The sequence below is a fragment of the Neopelma chrysocephalum genome, unplaced genomic scaffold (assembly GCF_003984885.1).
Source record: "Neopelma chrysocephalum unplaced genomic scaffold, ASM398488v2 Primary Assembly neopelma1_24, whole genome shotgun sequence".
Classification (NCBI taxonomy): domain Eukaryota; kingdom Metazoa; phylum Chordata; class Aves; order Passeriformes; family Pipridae; genus Neopelma; species Neopelma chrysocephalum.
Genome location: NW_020897693.1, coordinates 17,700,184 through 17,728,001, shown reverse-complemented (window position 1 = coordinate 17,728,001; position 27,818 = coordinate 17,700,184). Strand labels below are relative to the sequence as shown.

Sequence of the window (27,818 nt, the reverse complement as noted above, 5' to 3'; positions counted from 1 at the left end):
GATGAGGAGCCCCCTTGCAAGTGGACCTCTGTGTCCAGCCCCTCACCCTGGGCTGCTCCCTGCCCGCTTGGTGAGTCGCCCCACTCCTGGAGTTGCTTCTCCAGGCCTGGGGGAGACCCCGGCTGCCTCCCGCACCAGGGGCTCTGGGGCTGCCACCACCACCTGCGGCGTATCTGTCCGTGGGGGCGCTGCTTCCAGCTGCGGGTACATCCTTCGGGGCCGGTCCAGCTGTGGGCACATCTGCCCCGCCGGGGCCGGCGTTTCCCAAGGCCCAGGCGGAGCGGCTCGGGTGGGAGTGCGAGGTGTCCCTTCCAGCTGTGCCGCATCTGTCCTGCAGCTGCCGCCGAGGGCCGCAGGATGGAGCCTCCGGGCCACACCCTCCGCTCCCTCCGCCCCGGCGGCAGGTATGTCCCTCCCCGCCGGCACCACCAGCATCCCCCTCCCTCCATCCTTCCTTCCCTGCCTCCTTTCCTGCCTCCCTCCCTCCTGCCCGCCCTCCGCCTGCATGGAGAGAGCCACAGAATGGCGGAGCGAGAGAAAGGAGCCGCATCCCCGCCCGCCTCCTCCCCCTTCCTGGGGCTGCACCTCGCCTCGCCCCCCAATTTCAGGTACCGGCCGCCCTCCCCACCCCAGACCCCCCCGGGATGCCCCTGCCCCCTGCCCGGGGCAGCGCTCCCCATCTGCTGCAGCCCCCCCGCCCGCATCGCCGCGCCGGGCCCCCGCCTCCTCCAGCGCTTCTACCCCCTCCCCGAGCATCCCTTCGACCCCCCACCCCAACCATCCCTTCTTTTCCCCACCCCAGCCACCGCTGAACCCCCATCGCAGACATCACCCCAGCACCCCCATGGCTGCTTAGCCCACCCACCTAAGCCATGTTGGCCCTCACCCCATACATGCATCACTGCAGCTCCCCAGCTCCCTGCTTGGCCTCGTGTCCCCCTCCACACTCTACCCCCCGGCCCCCTTACCTGTCTTATGTCCTCTTCAAACACCTCTTCATCTCTCTCCCCACCCCCAGGAAAGCCGTTTTCTAGCCCTTTCCTGGAAATCCCAGATGCTCCTGCTTCCTTCCCACCCCTGTGAAACAGGAACTCCAAGTGAGACGGTGGGAGAGTGCCAGAATTGATCCTCTTAGCAATACCAAGTGTTCCCATCGATTTGGGATGCAGGGGACTGTGTCTCCTCTGAAACCCAACGAGGCTTGTCACGGGGACTTCCAATGGCATGGGCCAGGCCAGGGATGGCTGGGGGCTTTCAAGCCTCTGGTGCCTTCCAAGGGCAGCTTGGGGGCAGGGATGTGCTGGGCGGGCGAGGGAGCTCTGCTTTTGCCCGCAGGTGCAGTGCCTGGCGTGGTTCGCTTGCCATCGGGGGAGGCTCCCTGCTCCTGACAGCCATGCCATCATCAGCCATTGCTCTCTGCTTGCCTCTGCCACCCAGGGGTGCTGTGGGCGAGCTGTCAGGGAGCCTGCTGAGAAGGGGAGACTGGTACTGGCAGCTTTGTGTGCTGAGATTCTGGGGAGGAAAGGAGAGGCTGGTCCACACTTGGGGCCACAGCTAAGCTACCTCTGGCAGGCCCAGCCCCTGAAGCTGGGGGCTCCATGGGACCCTGCGAGGAAGCAGGCAGGTGCAGGTGTTCAGGCAATTTACCCTTGCAGGGCTCTGCTCCCAGACCCCCTTTACTAATGGCTCCGGGGCTTTGGCAGCTGCCTCCTATTGCAGCGCTGCCTGCGAGAGCTGTTGCAATATGGCTGGTATACCCTGCAAACCCAGCTATTAAATGCTGCCTCTGGAAACATCCACCCTGGAGAAGGGGCTTGGCCACTGAGCTGGGGGCTGAAGGCTGAGCTGCCAAGCAGTGCTGGGCCTACTACCTGGCACTGTCCTGGATGTACTGGCTGTACCCTGGGCACCCTCCCACTCCCCAGCAACCAGCGATGCCCTGGGAGGGAGAACAAGGTGCTGCTACTTGCTGTGCCTCAGACCTTTGAAAAAGGAGCCCAGTGTGCTGCCAGCCTGCCCTAGGGAAGAACTGACCTCCATGAAGGAGGCTGTGCACCTGGGTGGAAAACTGGGGAATCAAGGCAGGAGTGCAAAATCTTCTCTGGGCACAGAGTTCGGGGTGTGAGACTTGAAGTGGAAGAAGATGCAGCGATGTCTCTGAGCCTGGGGCAAGGTCTGGCAGATCAGAGGCGATGTTGTGGCAGGGAGTGTTGTGTGAGAAGGGAGCCACGCTAGTGAAACATTTACAAGCAACATTTACATGTCACAGCTTGGGTTGTGCCTGTCCCAGGTCCTGCATCCCTGCAGCAGGGCTTAGCGAGGGGCTGTCCCCCCCAGATGAGCTGGACCCAGAAACAATGAGTGCGATTGAGGGTGAAGGCCCAGACTGTGGCTGGCAGTGAGGTCCTGAGTGAGCCCTGCCCTCTACCCCTGCTTGCTGCCTGCAGGAAAGGTGTTTCAGATTTCTGCCCTCTGGTACCTACATCTGCTCTCTCAGTTCCCTGAGCGGTGACGTACTGGCACAAGCATTAGGTGATCGGTTGGCTTGAATTGAGAGAGGACTTGATCTGGGCCAGCAAGCAGCCTGATGGTCTGAAGCTCTGAAGAGGAGAGGCATGGTGGGCTGGCAGGTCTTCATTGCCAGGGATGGTTTGGTGTTATCTGAGAAGAATTGGGAGGAGAACGATAGTGAGGTGAGTCCTCCTTTAACCAGGAAGACCTCCAGAGGGGGCCACTCACTGTGACAAGAACAACAGCATTTTAGAAGACTGCAAAAAGAAGTTACTCTTATCCAGTCTCCTTGTTGTCCTTAAGCCTCACAAAGCCTTGCAGTGGGGGCTGTGTCCATTGGAGCTTCTCAATGTCTTTCTCTAGAACACCAGTTTGCAACTCCTTGCCCTGCCACTAAGCTTTGCCAGTGCTTTGGGCCAGGCTTTCCTGTGAGGAGCTCTGGGGGCTCTCTGGGATTGGGGGTCCCTCTACCCACCATAAGAGGGGCAGGGAGGACTTGCACAAGTGGGGTGCAGCTGGATGCAGGGCCCCACAGCGCTCACAATGCTGCCTGCCCCACTGCCTCCAAGAGTGTGGCTCTGATGTAGCTGGAAGAGGTCAGGGACTGATCTCCTCTGTCTTCTTTAGGTTTCCCTGAAAAAAGCAAAGGGCATCCACTTAGCTGCTGGATAGGAAGGCTCCAGGGGAAAGAAGCCCTTAGGGAGTTATTTGCATAGATCTGGCGAGAGTGGGAACTACCCCGCTCCTCAGGGAGCCCCGTGGGAAATCATAGCCCTTTGGAAGTGAGGAGGTCTCTGGGGGAAGTTCATCTCCTTGGGAATTTCAAAGAAGCACCTTCGGGCTGAGGCAAAAATCAATCCTAGCACTATGGTTTGTTTTATGTGTCGGACATGCTCATCTGGAGCTGTCAAAAGAGCCTGTTTGGAGGCAATGAATGAGCTGGGCATCAGAAGGGGCCTACCTGTTGTCTTGTGAGGGGAGACAAAAGGGCTGCCTTCTCCTGATGGAGAGAGAGAGGTGCCTCTCCTTGGTTTGAGTAAGAGTCTCTGTGGTTTTTGTGATGGAAGGAAAAACACGGGGCCATCCAAAAGTAGGATAGTACTATTTTTCCCATTGGTGCTGGTTACAGGACTTCCACACAGTGCTGCCTGACAGCAGACTATCAGAGCACAGCACAGGTAGCCAGGTTTTTTGGAGCCCCCAGCTCCATCATGTCATGTTGCCCTGGCCAAATCCCCGTGTGAGAAATCCCATGCAACAGCAGTGGGGTGGGGAGGCAGTATTCTAAGTCCTCTTTTCCCTGTCAAGGCACAGAGTCAAGGGAGGTACAGCAACCAGGCTTGATTATAAGGCTGTTATTAGCACTGTGATCAAGCTGCTCCTGCCACGGGCAGGTAATGCTTGCTTCTGCTCATGTACCCATGTGTGCACTCTTGCTCACAGTTCCCAGGTATCCTGAGTTTATCAGTTCTCATGCATCCAGAAGGGCTCCATCCTCTCAGCACATGCTTCAGGAAAGCACCCATAACCTCTGCAGGGTCAAGGCTCTTCCACCTCCATAGATGGGGATAACCTCCCATATACCTGTGATTCCATGGCTGCTGGTGAGGGAAGTTGGCCAAAATACACATGTAGGTCCTGCTCAGAATTTTACTACCAGTGATGGAGCTGAGGAGTCAGAGCTGTTAAATTTTGCTGGTATTTTTAGCCTCTTTGAGAAGCAAGAGAGAAAGGCAGGGTATTTCCAGCACAGGGAGGAGGGGCGTGTAATGGAGAGCCTTCCTTGTATCTCCTAGGAAGTCCTGGAGCACCCATGTGAGAGGAGCAAGGGGTGAAAGTAATATAGAGATAAGACATTTCTTTGTTCATTGCATTAAGTGATGAGATTTCAAGCAGATGAGGTCCCTCCAGGCAAAGCTGATAGGGAAGATGGAGTCATGGGTGCTGTTCCTGTGGGGCTGAGAGACAGTGAACACAGTATCAGGAGTGACATTCACCTGTGGCATGGCACTGGTGGGGAAAGAGCTAGCAACAGGTTAGCTCAGCAGAGCACTCCAGGCCACCCTGTGAGCTGGGCTCCTGTGGACATCACTCCCCTTGATCTGGCCAGGAGTGAAGCCAGGTCCCAGGCAGCTGGTGGGAGATGCACCCATCACTTGAAGCTTCTGGAGTGGGTGGCGGTGAGAGGCAGGAGAGCAGTGCTGTGATGGGTGGCAGTGGGGTGCCTCCCCCCTATGTGTCCGAGTGGGGTATGTGCAGCCGGTGGAGAGGGTGTGCCCTATCCAAATCTCGAAATCACAGTGGGTGCCTCTCCTAGAGCTTTGACTCCATCTCGATGGGGTAAGGAGTGAACAGCTCTCCACTCATGGTGGAGAGCTCATGGTCTGCAACATGCTGCTGGGCAGCAAGTGGGTCTGAGAGGTGTGGGGGTTATGGAGGATTATCTGAGGCCACTGTGTCAACAGTTTGGCAGCAACACCTGACAGCCTCTCCTGGGAAAGACCCCTGCAAGGGTTAAATGCATGCATGTACCCCCAAAATACCAGACAGGATTTAAGAGAATTTATTTCCAAAAGTCAAGAACACTTAACATCTCGGTACAAACAGCACAGGACCTAAGAAAAACACACTCCCTCTTCTTCTCAGGCTTTTATTGTCCCTGGCCCCCAAGCTGTGGGGCCTTCAGACTTGTCTGCAAGAACTTCTCTTCTACATGCGGAGTGAGCTTCTCTGGAATGCAGGAGGAGAAAACATCTAAAACTATTTCTGGGAAAGATGCCTCTTTCTAGGCAGGAATGCCTTCTTAAGTGAATTGAACTCTCATCTTCTCGTCATAACTCTTCTGGAAGGGTCTTACACACTTACAACCCCTATATCCTTCAGCAGCGGAAGAGAGTTGGGAGCTGTCAGAGCAGCTCACCAGGTATTTCACTGGCTGTCAATGTGGGTTAGAGGTTGGGGAAGCTCAGGGATGGTTCTGCCTGAGGCAGATGGTTAGGTGGGGGCAGACAGGGAAGGGACAGTGCTGTCAGCACTGCTCTGCGGTGTCTGGGTTTGCCCCTCAGCAAAGGTGCTCCTCTCGCTTCCCTCAGCTCGGAAGTGCAGCTGGCCATGACGCTGGTCCCACTGTGCTGGAAACTTTCTGGCCTTTGCATCCGTGAGTGGCCTCACTCTACCTTTTGAGAAGCCAGACAAAACACTCCTGTCTCCCACTGCTGGCTGGGGCAGCAATGCTGCAAGGGCAGGAGGAGGTGGGTGGTGCAGGTGTCTGTGATGGGGTAAGCAGATCCCCTGTGCCCATTGTAGGTGCTGGGGACCGAGTGCTGGAGCAGGAGCAGGAGCCAGGCTGGCTGGCTGGCAGGCAGAGGCAGTCAGCGGCAGTCAGCATCCCCAGCAGAGTGCAGGGACTTGGCGCTGGCTCAGCTGGGGAGGTTATTTTTTTTTTCCCCCTCCAGGACAGCTGATTCCATCTATTTTTAATGAGCTTCCCCAGGTTGCGCAGTGAGCTTACAGAGCAGCGCTGGCAGCCACAGACTGCGACGGGTCAGGCAGAGAGGCACTTGGCACCCAGGGCTCAGCTGTCATCTCCCTCACTGCTCCTCACAGCAGGCCTGGGGGTTTTTTTGGGGAAGGATTGTGTCCCCCAGTGAAGGGAGGGGTCCTCCTCAATGCAGCTGCCCTTGAAAATGGAGTCAAGCACCGAGGAGGAGAGCTGGCTGGAAGATCAGTGGGAGAAATGGTAGGGGACTGGCTGGGCCTAAGGGAGGGGGGGCTGTCCCGCGGGCATGCAGGGGGTGAGGGGCAGCCCCTTGCTCCTGGCACATTGCTCTTCTCTCTAAGCGATGGCCACAGGACAGGAGCAAACTTGGCATCCAGTCGAGCCCAAAGTTTTCCTGGCTGCGCAGGGAGCTGTGTGGCAGCCAGGCACCAGAGCGGCAAAGGTATCTGGCCACATTCTGCTGCACCCCAGCATCAGCAGGCAGGGCCAGTGCTGGGGACCTGTGCAATGTCTCCCCATACTCGAGAGCACGGACAGGGCTGCCTGTCCCCATCACGGAGTGGGGGGCACTGCCAGCCCCTCATGCTGCTCCTGCAGAGCTAGGGAGCCCCTGCCAGCCCCTTGGCAATGTTGTGCCTCTTACTGGGACCCTGCAGTGCCCACTGTGCTCCCACACCATGGTGGGTGGAGGCCCTGAGCATTAGCAATGGATGATATCCCACCCGGGTGACCCGTGTAACCAGAGAAGAAATCAATTTGTGCTTTGAAGGCTTGTCATGAGCCTCCTGTTCCATGTTCCCTCCCTCCCATGGGCAGCAGGAAGACATGGGTGAGGGGGGGTCCAGTTGCCCCACCCTGTGCTGAAGGCTGTGTCCTTGCACTCCTGATGCATCTTGCAGGGGGTGCCTCCATGGACACAGTTGTTCCCAGCTGTCTTCACCCCAGGAGACCACTACTGGTGGGGTCCTCAAAAACAGAGGGAAAATGCTGCTTCCTCCACAGGCTTCTCCGGCTCTTTTCCCTCTCCAGGGTTCTGGCACAAGGGAGGTGTTACCTGTCCATGGCACTGGCTTGGTGCCAGCACGGGGCGACCCCCGGGGTGGGCAAGCAATGCTTAGAGTGAGGATGGGAGCTCTACAGGTCACAAAATACCCTTCTCCTTCCTTCCTTGCTGCTGAGGGCCAAGCTGGAGAGGGATGATGGGCTTGGCATAGCCCTTTCACCTAAGTATCTCCCAGCCAGAGAAGCTGGGAGCAAATGGAAATGGTGGCAAGCAAAGCAGTGCCCATGGCCACTCCAGACAAAACTGAAGGGTCTGAGTTGGTTGACCAAGGACCTTTGAGCTGGGCTCTTTTATTTACCCCTGTGGTAATGAATAAGTGAGAGGAGCATTGAGGTACCACTATCTTGAAATGTTTTAATGCACAGAAGTCAGGAGCACCTCACTGTCTCCCTGGGGTTGGTCAGCATGTTTTCAGTCTATAAAAGGATATCTCTGTAAATGCTTTGAAGGGGTGTAGAGAGCTTGTGGGTTGGCAGCCCTAAGGAACCCCTGAAGCCATGCAGGTCAGCTCAGCAGCACTAGTGTTCACAGGGATGCCCGTAATCACCCCAGGGAGTGATTTTGGTGCAGAGGGAAATTGCTGCCCTCTCTTACTGCAGGCACCTGCGCTGGGACATCCCTCCCAGCTGCAGCTCAGGGGCTGGTCGTGCCATGGCTGAGAGGTTTGCAGTGCTTACAAGTTCTGTGGGTCTTGACATGGTCACTTATCCCAGAAAGGTCCATCCTGCAGCTGTACCCAGTCAGGACTCCCAACCCTTCCACTCCCTGTAACCCTGGCCTTTCCCTTATTGGGTGTCTGTGCCCAGCTAGGACAATCCCAGGGGCTCCCTGGGACAGCGGGAGCAGAATGAACCTCCTGGGATAGGGCTGGCTGTGCTGTCTGTCCCATGCTCTCCCTGCAAGTCCCTGCTGTCTTTGGTCAGGCAGGGACTGGTTTGGGGCACACTCCTCCTGCCTCCCCACAGCCATGGAACATGCCAAGCCCAGCCACTCAACAGGGATGGACCTACCACCTCTGGAAGGAGCCGCCTTCCCAGTCTTTCTTCCCAGTAGAGACTGGGAGAGCCTCTCCTGATGTGGCAATGCTGCTCCCAGCCCAAAGGCAGCATAGTGCCCTGCACCCTCCTGCCTACCACCAGCACAGTGGGTGACCGTGCCATCTCCATTCTCTCCAGGCTCATCCATGACATCAGCCTTGAGGAGTTTGAGGATGAAGACCTCTCTGAGATCACTGATGAGTGTGGAATCAGCCTGCACTGCAAGGAGAGCCTGGCCACCCGGGTAAGTGTGACAGGGATGGGGAGGGGTGGGGCATGGGCAGAATGTGCCAGTGGGGCTGGCAGGACCATCAGCCTCGTGCAAGACCACCAGGTCCCCAGGCCAGCAATGCTTCCTTAAGGTGTCCATTTCCATGAGCCCAATCCCCTCTGCTCAGCAGTGCCCTCTCCTCACTGCAGCACAGCACAGACCCTTTCTGAGCCAGCCAAACCCAAGGGATAAAAAAGCATCTCAAAGCTGGTGCCTTTTGGTTCCCATTGAGTTTGTTCCTCAGGGACGAGCCTAAGTATTTGGATGCAACTGGGGACATGTTCCCCATTTGAGAGGAATGACCAGTGAGCATCTGGCACCTGATGAGCATCCCCAGAAATCAAGGGCATGTGCAAGGTGGCACCAAGGGTTTTGAACAGCTGTGTCTCCTGTCCCCACATGCATTCCTGGACCTGGAGATGCAGCTGAGCTGGCATGGTGAAAACCGTCCTCTGCTCACCCAGGGTGTTTTTTCTGGCTGGCTAGTTGCCTTTAGCTAGAGCTATTCTCAGGTCTTCAGGAGACAGGAGACCTGGAGGCTAATGAAACAGGGATGAAGGAGGTGGCTCTGACCCCAGCAGGCAGCAGGTGGAATAAAGATGGGTGCTGTGAAGCCCGTGCAAATGCTGCAAGTGGGTCTCCCATCCATCCTAAAAGAACCCTATGCTGATGGGGTTCACACCACTATTTGAACTTCCCTAGAAGGTCATGGGGGCAGAAACATGGAGATAAACTGATAATTACATTGGATTTGGAAATATGCAGTATGTCAAAGGAAAAGCTGCTGCCTGAATATTCTCACACCATTCAAGGAATCACACACACTACCTGAAACTATTAACTGCTGGGACCAGGCCCCTTCACAGCGGGCAGCTCCAGTGAGCTGACAAGTGCCCTTTTTGACCCCTCAGTCACCACATACTCACTCTCAGGGCCATTCCTTCTTCTTCAGGTGCAACCCTAGGTTTCCCATAGCAGAGTCCCAGGCATTGGTTTTATAAAAATAAATAATTTAGTGGTACAGCAGCAGGTCAGCTTGAGCTGTGTGTCTCTGGAGAGGGACATTGAACAAAGAAATTTCCAGGCAATTATACCCTTACGACTCATGCACCCGCCCCTCATGTGTTCTCTGTGTGCCTCTTGGTCCAATGGTGATTTTTTTGCCTAGGGTCTTCTAACACCTTACTGGGTTCTTTCTCCATGTCTGTGCAGGCAGGCCATTTACTGTTCTCATCTTGTGGAGTCACAGCTTCTGCTGACAGCTGAAGTCTTTTTGTCTTCTGGTTTGCAATTCTGGTGCACCTGCTCACTGGAAGAGTATGGGGAACTAAAAAAAGCCCTATACTTAGGATAAATATTACTCAGCAACAATCACAGCATCAGTGTGTTATCGATACTCTTCTCATACTAAAGACAAAACACAGCACTGTGCCAGCTACTAGGAAAATTATGAAGAGAATTAACTTGGTTCCAGCTGAAAATATCTCTAGGTATAAGCTCACAGCTTGTGTCTCAAGGCTTCAGCAGATTCAGCTACTGATGTTAAGCAAGTAAAGCCGAACAAACAACATACTAAATCACAGAGTATGATAACTCTGTGTAACCCATTCTAACTCATTCTACTTAAAACTTATTTTTTTAAGCTAACAACTAATGCCTCTTAACACAGAGACTCTGCATTTTGTCAATATGTTTCATGCTAACAGATGCAAAGGCTGAAGGAACAACCAAATGGTTTGAGAATCATTCTGTCCCTTAGAGGAAATGTTTCCTCTGCAAAAGTAATAAAGACCCAGTGAGGAGGGGAAAGGCAGAGCAATTTGTCGCAGATTTAAAATAAGAAAGTGAATTTATGTTGTTGGGAATCCCTCACTGCAGGCAGGATGGTACAGGCAGACCTCATCCCCAGGAGGTGAAGGTTTCCTGCTGTGTTCCCTGGCCTAATTTGTTACCTTCCCAGCAGAAACTTGGTTGCTCCCAGAGATGGGGCTGCTCCTCCACATCTCTGCTCCAGTTGCAACCTCCTCCTTCTCCGTGATGTTATGGCCAGGCTTCCCTGGGACAGCCTGGGCGTATGGGCTGTGTATGCTGAAGGAAGGAGGCAATAATGCTGGAGGCAAAACCAAAGGCAAACCTAGTGCTGGGTGTCCATGAGGGCATGGCCACATCGAGAGCCAGTCATGAGATCCTCCTGCCTGCAATAGGTGAGGTAGGTAGAGGTTGCGCATGTGTTGCTGGGCACTTCCCATTACCCATTCCAGTTCCCCACTGCTGATAGCACCACTGGGCTCAAAGCAGGAGTTTTATTTCTCTACAGGCTGCCAGCCCTTTGCTGAAGTTTGGCAGGGAGGGTAAGGGGCAGGGGGTACTTGCAGCTCGACTGCTGCAGCTCTTCCTTGAGGGGAGGAAAAATAATCTGTTTCACCCATTTAAAACAGTTGAGTGAGGAGTTCCTGCAATCCTGTGCTGCAATACAGAGATCTGGCCCTCAGTAGAGGGTTTGCTCGGGCTCTGGCTGCAAGTCCCATGCCTTCCCTGGGGACAGCTCAGAGCTGCTTTGTGCAAGTGTCTGGATGCACTTAGAGTCTGCTGGGGTGGGAGGGGGATGCGAGGCTGCTCTAGGGGAAGCAATGAGTTGTTCATAAACACAGCAAAGGAAGAAGCTTACCATGCTGAGGAAAAAATGCCTGCTAAAAATATGTCCAAATGGTTTATATGGGACACAGAGAATTGCCCAAGGAGCAGAACTGAAAGTGGTGACAACAATGGCAGTGAGAGGGGCTTTTCAATCCTAAATGTTGAAGGCGAGAGCCAGGGAGCTTTCCAACCTGATTGCCATCCAGAGAGACCTCGGGGCGACAGGGTTGCAGGATCTGCCTGATGAAAGCATCAGGCCCAGAGGGAGCAGCTTGGCTGGGTCTGTGTGCAGTGTGGGAGCCAGCAAATCAGTAATGACCCACGGCTGACATCAGCCACTAATTGCATCACGTGGGAATGGGGATGGCTGGCTTGGCAAGTCAGCCCAGTGCTGGGACCAGGGCTTGAGGGCGGCCATGCTGATGCCCTGCCTGTGGCGAGCTCCCAGTGCCACAGAGCACCTGTGGTACTTAGGATGGAGGGCTGGCCCTGGTCTGCACTGCCCTGCACTGCCAGGCAGCTGGTGAAAGCCTGGCAATAGAGCAAGTGATGTGGGGTGAAAGCAAGCTAATGGCTCACTAGATCACACCAGAGCAGAGAACGATGGGGAAGGGGGAAACAGGCACTGGGAACCACAGGGAGCCATGGGGCTGGAGGCATCCAGCCACTCCTAACTTCTCGACCGAACAGTGTCTCTGGAGAGATGGGCAGGCACATTAACCCACTGGCAAGTAGGAGAGCACTGAGAAGGAGTGAGGAGACAAGCCCTGCCCAAGGGCTGTGAAGGTGACCCGGGACAATCAGTGACCCTGGTGAGGTGGGGGATCTGGGCAGAGATGTTTGATGGCAAAACCCTGTGGCAGGAACAGGCAGCTGGTACAGAGGTCTACACCCAAACAGAGGTGGGGTTTGGGGTTTTTTTGGTCCCAGAATAACAAAGATTACTTCATTGTGGGCTATTTTAGTATCTCTTCAGAAATAGTGTCTTAGACACACAGAAACTGCAAGGAGGCGTAGACCGATGTTTGTGCAAAAGGGAGCTACCCACTGATGAGGACCACACCTCATGGACAGGAGACTATGCACTAAGAATGAGGAATAATCCCAAGCATGGTTGAAACGAGCCTTAATTTCAACAAGAAGTCCCAGGTGAATGAAAAGTGAAGCAAGGCTGAGGAGAGGGCTTTTTGGAGGAGCAGAGCTGCCTTTGGGGCTGTTGAATGGCAGGGCAGGAGGCCAGCTGGGGAGGAGCAGGGACCTCTAGGATGAGGGATACCACTTCCACCTAGCCAATGGCAGCAGTCAGGTGTGTTGAGAGGGGTGGTTGCAACAAAAGCACCAGACTTTTGCCTGGGGTTTGGCCTTGTTTTGGTGGCTTGGAAATCCGGGGTGACAAACCCTGGCTTCAGCAAGATGGATCCCAGCAAACAGACAGGCAGAGGTTAATAAAAGCTTGGTGCCTCATTTGTATTCCAGGAACTGTGGAAAAAGGTTAATATAGGAATGAAAAAATACCCAAACAAACAAACAAACAAAAAAAAGAAAAAGAAAAAATTGTGAAACACCTCTCTTGGAAATACCTGAGAGCACAAGAACAAGTGTCCAAAGGGAAAAGAGCTGAGCCTTTGTGGTCTGCATGAAAAGGCCTGAACCAGCCATGTATCTTCATACAGTTATGTGGAGATTAAAAACAAAACATTCTGTTTTTTCGGCATAATAAGACTGCTGGAAATGCCGAGGGCTTTCTCTTGATGTTCAGCATCACTGATTCAAGTGTGTCACTAACAGCAGCCGTTCCCAGCAGGCCAGTGGGACCCACTGCAAAGGGGGAAGCAGCTGCCATGAGCCTGCAACCTGCTGATCTGGGGACCAGCTGGGAGCCAGATGCATGGGCTGGGAGCAAAGGATGCAGCAGTAAGGCGGCTGCTTACTCCAGGCAGCTTTTCAGAGGCTGTCCCGTGAAGCTGTCCCTGTGATCCATGGCCAGCTGTGGCTGTGCCAGGCTGGGGGTAGAGAGGTTTCTCCTGGCACTTTGAAGCTAGAGCAAAGTAGTCACAGGTGGTGGTAGGGAGAGGAGGCACCGTTGTCCCCTCTGCCCAGCAAGTCATGTTTGCTTCCTCATGCTCATAAAATGCTTTTTCCAGTTGAAGATTTTGTCACTCCTCCTCTGACAGCTAAGGCTGCAGGAGTGGGGGAGCAGGGAAGAGCCTTTGATCACTCAAGCAACATCTTGTGTATCACCCCACTCCTCTTGCAAGAGACTTTCATTCCTAGGGAAGCAAGCAGCTTCCCAGGGTTGGCAGCAGCTCCCGTGCAGGTGATTCCCCTAGCTAGACTGGTGCTCCCAGCACCTCTCAATTGCATCAGGGTTCATGCTGCTCCAGCCCCCTGGGGCCACAGCATTGGGACCATCAGAGAGAGGCCAATTGCTGGACACTGGGATATTTTGCCATTGGGATGGCACCATGCAGGTAGGAGGTAGCATCAGCAGGAGCACACCAGCATCACATCTGTCCCAGGGATGGGTCTGTAAGGAAGCATGAGCATCCCTGTGACTGCACTGGGGTCCAGGTATGCATCTTGTCTTCATCCCGCTGCAAGATTTGGGCATTGGTACTGCTCTCCCAGATTCCTTAATCTCTCCCACAGGGTGAAGGGACTTTGGGAAAACACTTTGCTGATGCATCTGTGCTGAGGCATGAACATGCTCAAGCTGACCTTAGGTGGCATTAACTTGTTCCTAGAGGGCTTCGAAGGCAGCATGTTCTGGTAGGGCAGTGTCTTTGCAGTTAGAAAGGCTTCCCAACATCTAGTCCCTTCTCTCGCTTTGCAGATCACTGCAGAGTTCATTGAGATGGTAAGGTGATGGATTGTTGTGTGATTCCAAAATCATTTTGTTGAGCTACAGACCATTAACAAGTACCTGCAGTGGTGTAGTTTCCTCCTAGCTTTTGAACCTGGAGTGCTGCATCCCTTCTAGGGTGCCCTTTTCTTCAGAACGGGTACTGATTTGCTTTTCTGCATCCTTCTGGGACTTACCCTTCTCTGTGTGTTTTCTGAGTGATTGCTACAGCTATAGAATTACTGAGGCAGCATCATTAGCAGTCTAGGTTGAACATCACCAGCTGACTCCAATATACCTACCTTGTCTAGATATAATTTATTCAGTTGGAATTTCCCTCCAGTTCTTTTCCCATGCCTCAGTTTCCTTGTTAAAATCCGTGTGATTTATCACAGAAAACTGGTGCCACAGAAACACAGAACTTGTGTTATGAAGGCTAACTCTCAAAACAAGGGATTTAAACATTTAAAGCCTCAAGAGGGCAAGTATTGGTGGCAGTGCTTCTCCAGGTGCTCACCCAGTACCTCCAGGACTACAACAAGGACACTGGGGTGAAATGGCCACCGTGAGAGGGTTCATACTGTGTCTGCAGCAGGCAGAGCCCTGCCTGTGCTGGCTTTTGTCTGACAGTTTAGGAGCTGGTAGCAACAAGAGCTCTTGGAGGGGCTGCCAGAGCTGTTGGGTCTGTTTCTTCTCCCATGGCTCAAGGGGCATCCTCCATGCAGCTGGAGACGCGGATACCATTGGCTGCAAAAACCATCCTTCCCCACCTCTGCCCGCTGATGAGCTTTCCAGTTGCCACAAACAGCTGATAACACAGGGAATTCAACTCTCTGATGCTAAGTTGCCACCTTTATTGCTGGCTGCAGCAACCTGTGCATGTGCAAGCTCCAGTTAATACAAGGAAGGATGCTTGGGAAGGAAACCACTGACCTTTAAACATGTGCAGCTGCGAGAGGACATTGGTGCCTCTTTGCCCAGCAACACAGCCACAAGGTGTGTGGTGGCTCAGCACTGGGGCCCAGCCCAGGTGGCACAATGGGGCATCTGCTCCTCACAGCCCTCGCAGGCCATGGTGGCCACCCTGCTCCTAGAGGGCAGAAGGGGAGAGAGTGGAGCTGTCCTGAGCCAGAGCACAGCTACCACTAGCAAGTGACTGGAGAGCCCGCTCATCAGGCATCCCTTCTGCACAGTTTTGGGTCTCAATATGTGTAAATGCAGGGTGGGTAAGAAGAGAAGGCTTGTTCTATGTGGGTAAGACAAGGGGAATGGAATTCCTGGTCCCAGCTGCCTGGTGGGCATTACAGGGAAGAAGGAGCCTGATCCTCTCAGAGATGTGCAGTGAAAATTTCAACCCCAGAGAAAAAAGGTAGTATTGGTAGTAGTAGTAGTGCAGCACATAGCACCAGTACACAATGCAGCGCTGTGTTCTCTGTCTGTGAGGATATTCAGGTGTGATGGGCAAGACCCCAAGTGACCTGCTCCAGGCAGGGGTTGACCCAAACCTCCAATAAGAAAAACCTCCATGCTTGTATAAGTCCCAGCTGCCAGGACAGGAACCGAGAAAGGGCACAATGTGCCTTGGATGGGAGAATCATAGTGCAGCCCAGGCTTGAAAGGACCTCAAAAGGTCACCTGGCCAAACCTTGTATGAGAAAGGGAGCCTGGGTGAGACTGACTAGCACCCTGTCCAATGGTGTCTTGGAAACCTCCAGCGACAGGGACTCTACCACTTCCCTGGGGAGGCTATTCTGTTGAATGGTTGTTCTCACCGTAAAATTGTCCTTATTATGTTGAATGAAACCTGGGTGTGCACGTTTGTGCGCATCGTGGTTAAGTGACGGCTGCACGTACCTACAGACAGGCAACAGCCGGGGATGAGATGCCGCGGGGGCCCCATCCCTAAGGGAGGGTACTGCCTGCGCCTGGAGGCGGGGAGGGGGCGCGGGGCTCCCCGGCCTCGGGAATAACATCGCTGCCCCTTTAAAAGGCAGCGGCCGCGGGTGCCGATGCGGCGGTCCCGGGGCCGGCCCCCCTTTCCTGGCCCCGGCAGGAGGCGCGGCGGCCGAGGCTCGGCCCGCCCGCCCCGTGGTCTGATCGCGGGCGCTAATCCCGGCAGGGCCATGTGAGCCGGGCGGGCGGCGGGGCCCGGGCTGCGGGCGGCGGCGAGGCCAGCCGGCTGCAAGCCGAGATGCTCCAGCTCGACCTCATCGACGCGGCGGGGGACGCGCCGGCCGAGGAGCAGACGGCGCCCGAGCCGCTGCCGAAGGACCCCCTGGCCGGGACCACCGATGTCTACAGGCCGAAGCGACCCACAACTCTCAACCTCTTCCCGCAGGTGCCTCGCAGCCAGGTAAGGCGGGATGGGGGGCGAACGGGTGGAGGGGTGCGGGGGAGTAGGAGGGATGCTCCCGCCGTCCGCCGGGGTCTTTTGTCTCGGAGGGAGGGAGGGACGGAGAGAGAGGGGGATGGAAGGGGATGGCGGGGCTCGGCCGGGCTCGGCTGGAGGGGTGGTGGGGAGAGGCTCCGCCACCCGTCCCCGCGATGCTCGGCGGAGCGGCCGCCCCCGCAATCCGGGGGTCCCTTATCATCGCCGCCTGCGTCCCCGGGCCGGGCACAGCGCGGGTTCGGCCCCGCTGCAGAGCCAGAGGGAGCAGTCTGTGGGCTCGGGGGTCCCGGGAGCCTGATCACGCCCTGCCAGGCCGCCCCCGCACACCGCCGAGCATCCCGGCACTGAGCTCAGCGGGTGTGGTTGGGCGGGCTTAGGGCCCGGTAGGTCCTTTTTGCATCCCTGCTGCCGAGATGGAGAGGAAATAGGCAAAGAATCGTGTCGGGACTGAGCTGTGCCCCCAACAGGGCCCATGAGTCCTGGCAGAGAGCCGTGGGGCAGAGGCAGGCTGGGAGCTGGGAAGGGCCCCCGTGGGATGGAATGGAGAGCAAACGAGGCATGGCGTATGGAACGCGTGAATGAGCCATCGCAGGACGGGGCACCCCGCCACGGGCTGGCACCAACAGCTGGCGGGACTCCAGCAGCCCGGGGCTGAGGCAGCGCCAGCCCCAGGGCAGGATGGTGCCACCGGCTACCCCAAGCCTGACAATGGGAACTTGGTGGCCTCTTCTCCTGAGCAGCAGTGCCTGGCAAGAGAAGCATTAATGTCAGCGCCCAGTGCAAAATTTGAGACAGAAAAGCAACGCCTAAAATGGTGGCCAGGAGGACAAGGGGGTTCTGTTGTCTCGCTCGTACTTAGATTTTGTATGAGATGATGGATGATTTTAGCCAAGATTGCCTATCCCCGTGGCCATGGTATTGCTATCACCCCTGGGGTGGGAAGTGTTTCAGTGCCCCACATGCTGACCCGCCGAGCAGTGGCCGGAGTCCCTTTGCCCTGTCCCTCCTGCAGACTTCATGAACTCACGTAAAGTGTGCGACGTGCAGGGCTATTTTTGCCACCCTCCTGCGTTCAGCTCTGCCTTCTGCCAAGTGGGAGGATTTTCATCGTGGTGACGTTCAGCCAAGGAGCATGAAGCGAGAGGCAGGTGTCCCTGTGGGTGACAGATGGGGAGTAGTCGGAGCTGGGTGTCACCAACCTAGCACCAGCAGCTGATGCCAGCTCACTGCCTGAGGCTGCGGGTGAGAGGAGGAGGAAGAAGGCAGAGAGCCAAGGATGGGCGCCCACAGGCAGCTGGCACCGGGGACAAAGGCCACAGGGCTGGGGAGGCGGGGTAGCCCCAGTGAGCATAATGGACAAGGGGACAGCAGCAGCCTTGTCCCACCCTATGCAGGGACCCTGAGGAGCAGGTGGCACATGGCAGCCACAGTCAGCTGGAGGGATGGGGAAGAGCAGGGCCCCCTCAGTCGGTCCCAGGTCCCAAACAGTGTCCAGCGGTGGCAGCAGACCAGTGGGGAGGGAGGAGGGATTGGGGTGGAGAGAGTTGCAGAGATGGTAGGCTGGGGAGGGGGAGCTGATAATTGCTTCACAAGGGGATGGTGGAGGCTGTGGGGCTCACTGAGAGCCACGGGCACAGCTGAGCTGTGGAATGGGAGAGGGAGTCTTTGCTGCAGCTGGCAACGGGAGCCTGGAGCCAGCAGGAGTGGGTGCACAGGACTGGGGCATGGCTGGCCAGGGAGGATAGTGCTTTTGGTAGCATCTAGTGAGAGGCTGGCTGTAAGGTGCTGGATGCCTACCTCTAGCCAGAGGCAGTTTTTCCCTGCCCACATGTGGTGCCCCAAGGAGAGGACAGGGTGCAGGGCATTCCTTGGCAATCAGCCTGAAATCTGCTTCCACTTTAGTGAGACCCTCCTGCACCTTCTTGGCCTGCCCAGCTCCCTCCTCCTGCTGGTGGTCAGAAGAGGGACCATAGCCACGTGCCCAGTCAGGGCACCAGGCACTCTGTCTGGCAGGGTGTTCACAAAGCAGGGCATCATCCCACCCTCTGCTCCAGCTTCTCCTTGTGGGGCCAGGATCCAGCCTAGTGGTATCGCAGTTGTTGCTGAGCTCTCTGTGATCATCATCCCAGACAGGTGGGCTGGAAATGGTGAGAGAAATATTCCCAGCTTCCCAAAGGGGAAGAAACAGTTGTTGTGACTGGCTAAGTTCATCCTCTAAGACCTTGAGAATGCCTCTCTACCCTGGCTTAGCATTACAGACCCCAGAGTGCTCTGGCCCTGTGGGATGGGTGGGCTTGGTGGGATCTACATGCTGCATTGCTGCCTCCTGTCCCAGTGTAGGCAGCAAGGCTGGCTTGTGTGTACTGGCCCCGTGGCACTTTGCACGCAGAGGCTGTCACTGTGACAGCTTGCCTGGCCTGCATCCCAGCCCATCGTGTCCCTGGGAAAGGCAAGCGGGGTGTGCTGTTATTTACCTTGGCACAGGAAGGACTCATGGAGGTCACACTGGGAGGTCACTGAAGCCCTGTGGATGGAGTCTCTCCACTCCCCACATGAAGGCAGGGAGTCTGGCAGACATGGTTCAGCAGTGTGTGACATAATGGAATTTTGGGGCAAAGGCTTCTTTCATGTTGATGGGGAAACAAAGTAAAGGATGGGGCAGCTCCTGCGCTGCTGCTAACAGCTGCAGGCTGGCGATAAGGCCATGAGAAAATCCAGGGAGTCCCAGTGGGGCTTAGTGCTTGAGGAAAAACTAACGACATGGAAAATGCCGCTGCTGCAGCTGGGGCAGAAACACCCAGTGCCCCACAAGAGAGGCTGGGAGTGTGTGACCAGGGAGAACTTGGGGATGGAGGAGAGGACGGAGGCTGGGGCTGCAGCAGATGGGATGTCGCATCCTTCTGAGGTGGGTCAGGGAGGACTTGTCCCCCATCTGCAGGAGAGTCCTTATTAGAGGGGACTTGGTGGCTTATGGTCCCTGGGTCTCACAGTGAGGCTGAGCACGAGTTCCCTTATGCACACACAGGTGTGCACATGCGTGGCCGGCCACCCAGGGCTAGGCAGGCAGGGCACAGCACCTACAGAAACTCACCCAAGCACGGGGAGTACAGGCGGCCTGATCGTGCCCCTCCTCTTCAGCTGATCAGGATTGATGTCTGTTAGTGAACTGCATATGTGTGTGTGTGAATGTAGAGATTTGTATACATACATACATATCTATGTATACCCCTATATACAGCCAATATGGATGTCTTCAGTGGCAGGCATTAGTCTATCCAGTAGCTGGCACCCAGCTGGGCATCAGCACAATGCCTGGCCCTTGGGATTTCATTGTGGTGGTCTAAAGGTAAACAAGGCCAGCAGAATGGGAGCAAAACATCCAGGCAGGCTCGGGTCTCGACTCTTTGTCCTTGAACTGTCCAGCTGTGGGCTCTTGCAGCCAACTATCCCCAGGGTGGATGAATGCAGCCCAGCTGGCTCCTTGCCCAACCTGCTTTGGCCACCACACCAGCTCTCACAGCAGTAGCATGGTGAGATGTGGGGCTTGCAGGGGTTCTCCCTGGGCATCACGTGTCCCAGCATGCCCAGCTGAGAGGGGAGCTGAGCAGTGTGTTGTGGACCCAGGGGGAGATGGGTGCCACTGCCGTGCCACACAATGTTTACTGTTTGGGCTATAAGGCAGCTTTGTTCTTCTCCTCAGGACACTCTGAATAACAACTCTCTGGGGAAAAAGCACAGTTGGCAGGAGCGGGTGTCCCGGTCATCGTCCCCTCTGAAAACGGGTGAGTTCTCAGGCTGTTGGACAGGGTCAGCTCCTTGCACCCTTTCATGGTGCTCAGGAGCCTGAGGCAAGTGGTGCTGGAGGAGATGGTTGGAAAAAACATCCCACATGGATACAGGGTGCATGTCCATCTTGAGTCTTGCTTTCTACAGTTCCCTGAAAGAAGGTTGTAGTGAGGAGGGTACCAGTCTCTTCTCCCAAGTAATAAGCAATAGGACAAGAGGAAATGGCCTCAAATTGCACCAGGGGAGGTTTAGATTGGATATTAGGAAGAATTTCTTCACTGAAAGGTCAATTAAGCATTGGAACAGGCTCCCCGGGAAGTGGTGGAATCACTGTCCCTACAAGTGTTCAAAATCATGTAGATGTGATGCTTAGAGATATGGTTTAGTGGTGGACTTGACAGTGCTGTGTTAACAGTTGGGACTCAAGAATTAGAGGTCTTTTCCAACCTAAATGATTCTATGAGTCTGGGTGGCATCCCTGGACACCTTCCGTGACAGGGAGCATCACCCTCTGCAGGGCTGTCAGTGCTACTCTCCTCTCCCTACAGGTGAGCAGACCCCTCCCCATGACCATGTTTGCCTGAGTGATGAGGTCAATCACCAAAACAGCACAACCTCCACCAAAGACCGGGGTACATCCACAGAGAGCCCATGCCGGCGCACAGCAGCCACCCAGATGGCACCAGCCTGCGTTGCCTCGTCCCGGCTGCCCGAGAAGCACCAGGCCACCAGCAGGGCCCCACCACATGGTGCCAGCGTGGTGGTGGTGACGAGGGGCCCCGAGGCCCACCGGGACCGCATCCGCTACCAGACAGACGTGAGGCTGGAGGCCACAGAGGAGATCTACCTGACGCCTGTGCAGAAGAACTCGGACCCCCTGGACACTGACAAGCCGTTCCTATCTCAGTCCAGTGAGAACCGCATGTCCATCAGCTCTGACATTGACACCTCCAGCTATTCAGCCCTGGCAGGGAAAACTAACCCCTCCATCAGCGAGGAGGACGAGGTGCTGGACTACATGTCCTCCCCTGACAAGACAAACCTGCCCAGGGCCTCCTGTGGTGGTGGGAGTGGTGGCTCCCGGCCAGGGCACAACCTTCAGAGAGCTTCAGTGAGTTCAGACACCAGTGCCCTCTCCTACGACTCTGTCAAATACACGCTGGTAGTGGATGAGAATGTGCAGCTGGAGCTGGTCAGCCTCAAGCAGTGCTACTCGGGCTACAGTGATGAGAGTGACTCGGCCACAGTCTATGACAACTGCATCTCCTCACCCTATGAGTCAGCCATTGGCGAGGAATACGAGGAGGATGCACTAAAGCGCGACTCAGTCTGCCTCTCTGAGGACTCCACCCCTGAGGCGGACATCCACTTCTCCAAGAAGTTCCTCAATGTCTTCATGAGTGGACGGGCACGCTCCTCCAGTGAGTTCTGGACACCGGGGGAGATGGGCTGGTGGCTGCTTCCCTGGGCAGCCCTGCCCATCCCTGGTACAAGGCTGAGGGCACACTCAGGAGATGGGGAGCCACCAGCAGACATGAGCCCTAGCTCTACTTGTTGCAGCCTGTGGCTTTGTCCCTGGTGGTCTGCAAGGCATGGGGGAGAGGGGCTTGGAAAAGCCTTGTGAGCTTTAGGTTGGAGTGGTAGTAGGTGTTCCAGGCTGCCTATTTGGCTTGCCCAAGATATGGCCATAGGGGGCTGAGGGGGAGGCTCCTGGTGTGGCTTGGAGGGAGCAGCCTCCTGGTGTGCTACCCTCATCCCCAAGCCTAGGAGAGCACCAGGGCTGGTGGCATGCCCTGGCAGGTAGGGCGTCCCATGGTGTGGCTTGTCCCACACAGCAGGTGACACCAGCTGTCAGAACTGTGTGAGTTGGTGCAGGGAGGTCATCTCGCCCACGGAGACTGATGAGCACCAATGTGGCAGCTCTAGCCATGCCTCCCTCTCCTGTGGCATTGTGTGGCTTTGGCTGAGATCCCGCAGGAGTCTCAGCAGCCTGCCCGGCCCATGTCCTTCCCCTGGCTGCGATGCTGAGCCCTCAATGCTGAGATGTCCTTCTCTGCCTTTGTCCGCAGGTGCCGAGTCCTTCGGGTTGTTCTCCTGCATGATCAATGGGGAGGAGCAGGAGCAGACTCACCGCGCCGTCTTTAGGTGAGCTTGCAGGCACAAACAGTGTCCCCAGCCTCTTGCAGGGGAAAGCTGGTGCTGCTCTCCCACCAAGGTGGGGCTAGCACAAGCCCCAGTGTTTCCAGTGTGGGAAGCCCTGGGGAACAAACCAGTGCCTGTAGCTCATGCCCTACCAAGGAGCAACATTTGCCCATGCTACTGCGTGGGCAAGTCCTCCAGGGGCACTTGAGACCTCTGGGGAGCAGCATGGGAGGTTGCAATAGGGGATACCCTTGCCTTAGGTGCCAGGATGTTGCCACCTTTTAAACTTAAACCTGTTCCAATGCTTTATTTAGCATCTTGGGTCCTGGTGGCTCATTACGTCTATGAGAGTGCTGCCTGCCTGGGGTGGTGGTGGGTGCCCCGGCAGTGTGCCCTTGAGAAGGCCACCAGTGCTGTTCACCGGCCAGCTGCTAGTGCCTCTCTACCCAGGTTTGTGCCTCGCCATGCGGATGAGCTGGAGCTGGAGGTGGATGATCCCTTGCTGGTGGAGGTGCAGGCGGAAGATTACTGGTATGAGGCCTACAACATGCGCACAGGTGATCGGGGTATTTTTCCTGCCTACTACGCTATTGAAGTCACCAAGGACCCAGACCATGTAACAGGTACCAAGCCTCTGCATGCAGCCTGCTGATGTCCCCATCTTGTATTCACATCCTCTCCACTGAGCAGTGGCTGGTGTTGAGCAGGGCTAGCAGGGGAGGACCAAGCTGGGCACCCAGCAGGGAGTGATGGGCAGCTTCTGCTGTGATGCTGGGTGTTGGTACCTAGTGTTGCAGGAAGTGTTTCCTGGGCAGGGAAACATGCAGGGGTTGGAAGATGGAGAGGGGAGGTGGAGCTCAGCCCACACCTGGTCATTAGAGATGATCCCTGCCATGTGCTCTCTCTTCCAGCTCTGGCCAAGAGCAGTGACTGGGTGGACCAGTTTCGGGTGAAGTTCCTTGGCTCGGTGCAGGTTCCCTATCACAAGGGCAATGACGTGCTCTGCGCGGCCATGCAGAAGGTAGTATCCCACACCATTCTCGGGAGCAGAAGCGCCTGCTCCTTGTGGCAGCAGGGCAGAGCCTTAGTGGGGAAGGGAAAGGGTGAGCCATCAGCACTGCTCACAAGTCTCAGGGCTTTGTTTCTCTGTCTTCCTCAGATTGCCACCACACGCCGCCTCACTGTGCACTTTAACCCACCCTCCAGCTGTGTCCTGGAGATCAGTGTGCGTGGGGTCAAGATTGCTGTGAAAGCTGATGACTCCAAGGAACACGGCAAGGTAGTGCCCCGCTCCCTGCTCGTCTCATCCCTTCCCTGATGGCTGCTCTGGGCTGGGTCGTGGCCCCTGTGCTATAGGTCATGTTTGCATATGAAAATTGAGGGTCTCCACCCCACGTGTGAGGGTGTGAGAACCACCATCATCAGGGTTTTAGGCCCACCATCAGGGTCCCCCATGCCTCACAAGGTCCCAGCTCTGGCAATACTGCCAGCTGATGCCCTCGCAGCTGCCAAGCACGTCGCTGTGCTGGGATGCTGCAAGCTGAGCTGTACCCAGTAATCTGTCAGCTGCTTTTAAACCTTTCTGCTACTATTTTGAGTGCTGTCCTCCAGATTTGCCCTGTAATCTCTTTATCTGGCTAGGGCAGGCTGCTGACTAGCATTCTGCATAAGTAGCCTAGTAAAGCTAGTTTAGATGCTGAGCAGAGGCAAGTAAGGGCTTTGCAGCAAGCTGTTGAGAAACCTCCCCTACAGCTTGGGATATGAGTAGTTCATGTCTCTGAGTGCTGTGACAGAGCTGGGCTGGAGTTTCTACCTCTTTCTAGATAAGTCTTGCCTGTATCTAGAGGATGCTATCAATTTAGTTGCACTTTATAAATTTATAAATAAGACTTGTATAAATAAGTTTTCATTTCTGGTTGGGACCCCTTGGATACCTAGGCTTGAATTACCTGTTTAGTTCTAAGTTGTCCATTCACCTTCTATCTGCTGGTGTTTCTGAGACCCTGTTTAGCAAGGAAAAAGGGCCGTGTATGCTGTGAACAGCAGCGCTGACTCTAGCCTGAGTACAGTCTAACTCAGGGCCTCTAGGGAAACCCTGCAGGAGCTACTGGCAGTAGAGGTAGCTGGAGTGGGAGCCAGCAGGCCTGGAAAAGCTCTCTTTGTGCAGGTGCTTGGGGCAATCCTGAAACTGCTGCTGACAGCAGCCCAGGATCAGGCTCCAATTAATTTCACTCCTCAGTCTCCAAGTGCACCTTTCCAGAGACCAGCTGCCCCATAGGGGCATGAGGAGGGAAACTTTGACAGTTCTTCTCTTTCTCCCCCCCAGGTAAACAAGTGTAGCCATTTTTTCCAGCTGAAGAACATTTCCTTTTGTGGGTACCATCCAAAGAACAACAAGTGAGTAGCAAAGAAGCAGCGATGCAGAGGCTTTGCTGCCTTCCTGCTCACTGAGAGTAGCAAAGACTGGGCTAGGAAGGAAAGAGAAGGTTTCCTAGCACCTTTGGATGGGCATTACATCCCAGCTCTGGGCATGGGCTGTGGCAGCTGGTGGCCACCAGGGGGATTGGCTGCAGGTTCCAAACCCCTATGTCTAAGGGTGGGTACACCTCAAGGATGCTGGGGTACTGTGCCTGCTTATCTGCTGGTTCAGTCACACCTGCTCTCTCTGCCCTCAGATATTTTGGGTTCATCACCAAGCACCCTGCTGACCACAGATTTGCCTGTCATGTCTTCGTCTCGGAGGAGTCCACGAAGCCACTGGCAGAATCTGTAGGGTGAGTCCTGGCTGGGCAGGGAAGGCTGTTTCACGAAGGGCAGGAGGAACAAGGCAGCCAGGCTGAATTCCATCTCCCCATATGCATGGGGCTTGGACCTGGCTGGCACCTCTTCTTTTGAATGAGAGGCTTGGGGTGAGAGCCAGGATTGCCTATTGGCTATAGGCATCATATTCCTGACAGCACTGGAACAAGTCCCAGGTCAGGGCTTTGCAGGCAGATGTCTTAAAGTCATGCACTGTGCAGGGAATCAGAGCAAGGATGGAGACCCTGCAGCTCTGATGGCAGCTCTGAGGGTGAATGCAGGAGGGGCCAGGGACCGGGGGGCTGGAGGGTCAAACTGGCTACAGGGTAGGGTGTTAGGATGAGGATGGAAGTGGGGATCTGTAATTGCCTTATGGGGAGGATGCTGCTCAGCTTCCTGGTGCTCTTGTTGCAGGAGGGCTTTTCAGCAATTCTACAAGGAGTATGTGGAGTACACGTGCCCCACGGAGGACATCTACCTGGAGTAGGGGCTGGCACAGGCACCTCCTGCACAGCCAGGGCTGCAGTCTGGCCCCTTCCCCGGGTCGTGCATGGACAAGAGCTGCTTTGAGCCTGAAGGAGGAGCGGGCCCGGGCAGGGCTCCCCGGGGCATGGAGCACCGCCTCTTTTTGTGACTCCCCTTCCTCGGGCTGGGGGGATGGGAGGGGGGAGGGCTGGAGAAATTGTGTTTATTGTACAAAATACTCTTAGTTTATTCTATTGGAGAAGCACCTGCTGGGTGCCCTGCTTGTGAGTGGCTGGGGAGGGCAGTAGCATGCTCCTGCCCTTTCCAGCTGCAGGCTGGGGTAACAGCATCTCCTCCTTGTGACCATGGCACAGCTTCCCATCACATCCATCTGGGGTGACTTTTAATTGCAGTGGCAGAGTCGATCTCTTGCAGTATGATGACACAGCAGCTACAGAAAACAAGACCCACATTGGCTCCTGCTGGGAGATGGGATCTCCTCTGCCAGAGCCAGAATGAGATGAGACAGCTTTCTCCTGCCTCTGTCCCCATCCCTCCCTTCTTGTATCCATGCCATGGGGAGAGAGAAAAATGCCCCCATACCTCCCTGCAGTAACTATACCCTCGGGAGGGAAGCCTTTCTCTGCCCTTTTCCCCTCTCCCCCCAGCTGCAGGTGCCAGAGGCAGGGGCAGGGCTGGAGCACCCCAGGGCAGTGGGGCTCAGCCCCTGCACAGATCTGGGTGCCTGCCCAAAGCAGGGCAGGGAAGGGCTAAAGCCTGCAGGGAGCTGTGCAAAGCACCAGGGAGGTAGCAGAGCTCTCCCAGTCCCTGCAGCAAGCGGTCTCTGTGCTTCAGCTGGATCTGCTGTGGTGGCAACAACTATTAAATATGATGGTTCATGGAACGGAGCTACTGTGCCGTTTGTGTCCCTCTTCAGTCGGTTGGGGCCCTGGCTCGTTCCTTCCCTTGGGACCCCAAAAGAAGCTGGAGCTTCTCGAGTTTGGTCCAAGAGCCCTGGCTACAATCCCTGGAGGCCAGAGATCATATGATGATCAGGAGGGACCTCTGGGGGTTATTGCTCCAGCCCTCACCTGGGGGGCTGTGGTGGGCACGGGGACACACTGGCTCACAGCTGGGCATCATCGTAGTACTCCAGCAAGTCGAGACCATCGCGCTTGCTTTTGCCAGCTCTGCGCAGCACCGCCGGCCGCTCCCGGGCTGCCCGGGTTGGGAAGCGTGGCTGCTTGGGTTTGATGCCGTAATCTGTGGGCAGAGCAGAGCCACTGGCCCAGCTGCTCCTGGGATTAGGGACAACTGCCCACCTGGAGGGGTGAGTGCATGGAAAGGAGGTTCAGAGTGACAAAGAGAGCACTGTACCATCCACCAGGCCAAAGTGCTTCTGCGGAAGCTCCAAGGGAGCAGAGAAGTCCTCAGGGACCGAGTAGCTGACCCTACAGAGGAAAACGCAGGGGCAGGAGTGAGCTCAGGTCCTACAGCACTTACACAGGCTGGCACAAGAGTTCCCATGTGCTGCGTGTCTTCCACCCAGCCTGGCCAGCTCTAAAGCTCTTTGTGCCACAAGTGTCAGACCCACGTCAGGAGCCCGGGGGTACCTCTGCAGGTACCAGGGCTTGAAGGAGCAGGAGGAGGGAAATGCCATCACCTCTGGTGCGCAGGCTGTGGGAGGGCAGCCCCCAGCAGCAGGGCGAGCAGCAGAAGCCAGTGCAGCATGGTGCACACTGACAGGTTCCACCAGTTCTGCAGTGAGGTCACAGAGGAGCCACCCCAGTTGCCCAGGACTCCCACCGGGTGGGGCAGGGGTGGGAGCACCCTCCCAGGTGCTCCTGCTACCCTTCCTACCTCCTCACCTTCAGGTCCTGGGCTGCCTTTGCCTAGTCCTGCCTGGGCCCCACCACCTGCTCAGAGCCCTCCCTGTGGTGGTGCATGTCTCTCTGTGCAGCCACAGCTCCAGGGCTGTTCCTGTCCGTCAGCACCTGCCTTTGCCTCCCTCTCAACCACTCCAAAAACACTGTTGCATCTCATCTCAGTACCACCTTGTCCCTCCCAGGAGTGACCCCCACTAACACTTCACAGACTGCAGTCTTCAGCATCTTCCTCTGCTAAAACCCCCAGCAAAGGGAGCACAGTCCCTTGCTCATGGCTTTTCCATGCTACTGTTGCCACGTTGCAGGGCCTTGTCAGCTGAGGTGGCAACACAGTCCCACCTCCCCACACACACTGGCAAAGTCCTGTGGTCCCCAACTGTGGTGGCCCATTAGGGATGTGCATGTGGAACTACATCCCCAGTTTCGGGTGCTGAGGCAACAAGGCTGTGATCCCTGCAGCCTCAGAATCCCTCAGGCAGGGTTCAGGTAGA

General features: G+C 55.9%; 2 protein-coding genes across 3 annotated transcripts; one reads left to right on the top strand and one right to left on the bottom strand.

Annotated features, from left to right (window-relative positions):
• The first annotated feature begins 489 nt into the window (after positions 1 to 489).
• Positions 490 to 25,699, top strand: MAPK8IP1 (mitogen-activated protein kinase 8 interacting protein 1). Its single transcript, XM_027706065.1, has 12 exons — positions 490 to 608; positions 8,249 to 8,354; positions 15,980 to 16,213; positions 19,950 to 20,031; positions 20,584 to 21,456; positions 22,105 to 22,180; positions 22,628 to 22,800; positions 23,089 to 23,198; positions 23,337 to 23,456; positions 24,504 to 24,574; positions 24,853 to 24,951; positions 25,391 to 25,699. The coding sequence occupies exons 1-12, from the start codon at positions 523 to 525 to the stop codon at positions 25,461 to 25,463; spliced, it is 2,103 nt and encodes a 700-aa protein (XP_027561866.1). The 5' UTR covers positions 490 to 522; the 3' UTR covers positions 25,464 to 25,699.
• Positions 25,664 to 27,183, bottom strand: CUNH11orf94 (chromosome unknown C11orf94 homolog). Of its 2 annotated transcripts, none has more exons than XM_027706154.1 (4): positions 27,105 to 27,183; positions 26,819 to 26,892; positions 26,533 to 26,704; positions 25,664 to 25,892 (listed from the first exon to the last, which is right to left on the bottom strand). In XM_027706154.1, exons 1-3 carry the CDS (start codon positions 27,170 to 27,172, stop codon positions 26,568 to 26,570), a joined length of 279 nt encoding a protein of 92 aa, XP_027561955.1. In that variant the 5' UTR covers positions 27,173 to 27,183; the 3' UTR covers positions 25,664 to 25,892; positions 26,533 to 26,567. The 2 variants fall into 2 exon arrangements, with proteins under 2 accessions (XP_027561955.1, XP_027561966.1); XM_027706165.1 differs by having other exon boundaries at positions 27,055 to 27,131.
• Between the last annotated feature and the right edge of the window lie 635 nt (positions 27,184 to 27,818).

What these genes read in the sequence shown, in the direction of transcription:
- CUNH11orf94 (XM_027706154.1), bottom strand. Translation starts at nt 27,172, where the DNA reads ATGCTGCACTGGCTTCTGCTGCTCGCCCTGCTGCTGGGGGCTGCCCTC. An exon ending in CCACAGCCTGCGCACCAGAG is followed by an intron (nt 26,893 to 27,104) that starts GTGATGGCATTT and finishes TTTCCTCTGTAG; the next exon opens with GGTCAGCTACTCGGTCCCTG. An exon ending in GCACTTTGGCCTGGTGGATG is followed by an intron (nt 26,705 to 26,818) that starts GTACAGTGCTCT and finishes CTCTGCCCACAG; the next exon opens with ATTACGGCATCAAACCCAAG.
- MAPK8IP1 (XM_027706065.1), top strand. Translation starts at nt 523, where the DNA reads ATGGCGGAGCGAGAGAAAGGAGCCGCATCCCCGCCCGCCTCCTCCCCC. An exon ending in TGGACGGGCACGCTCCTCCA is followed by an intron (nt 21,457 to 22,104) that starts GTGAGTTCTGGA and finishes CTTTGTCCGCAG; the next exon opens with GTGCCGAGTCCTTCGGGTTG. An exon ending in TCTGCGCGGCCATGCAGAAG is followed by an intron (nt 23,199 to 23,336) that starts GTAGTATCCCAC and finishes TGTCTTCCTCAG; the next exon opens with ATTGCCACCACACGCCGCCT.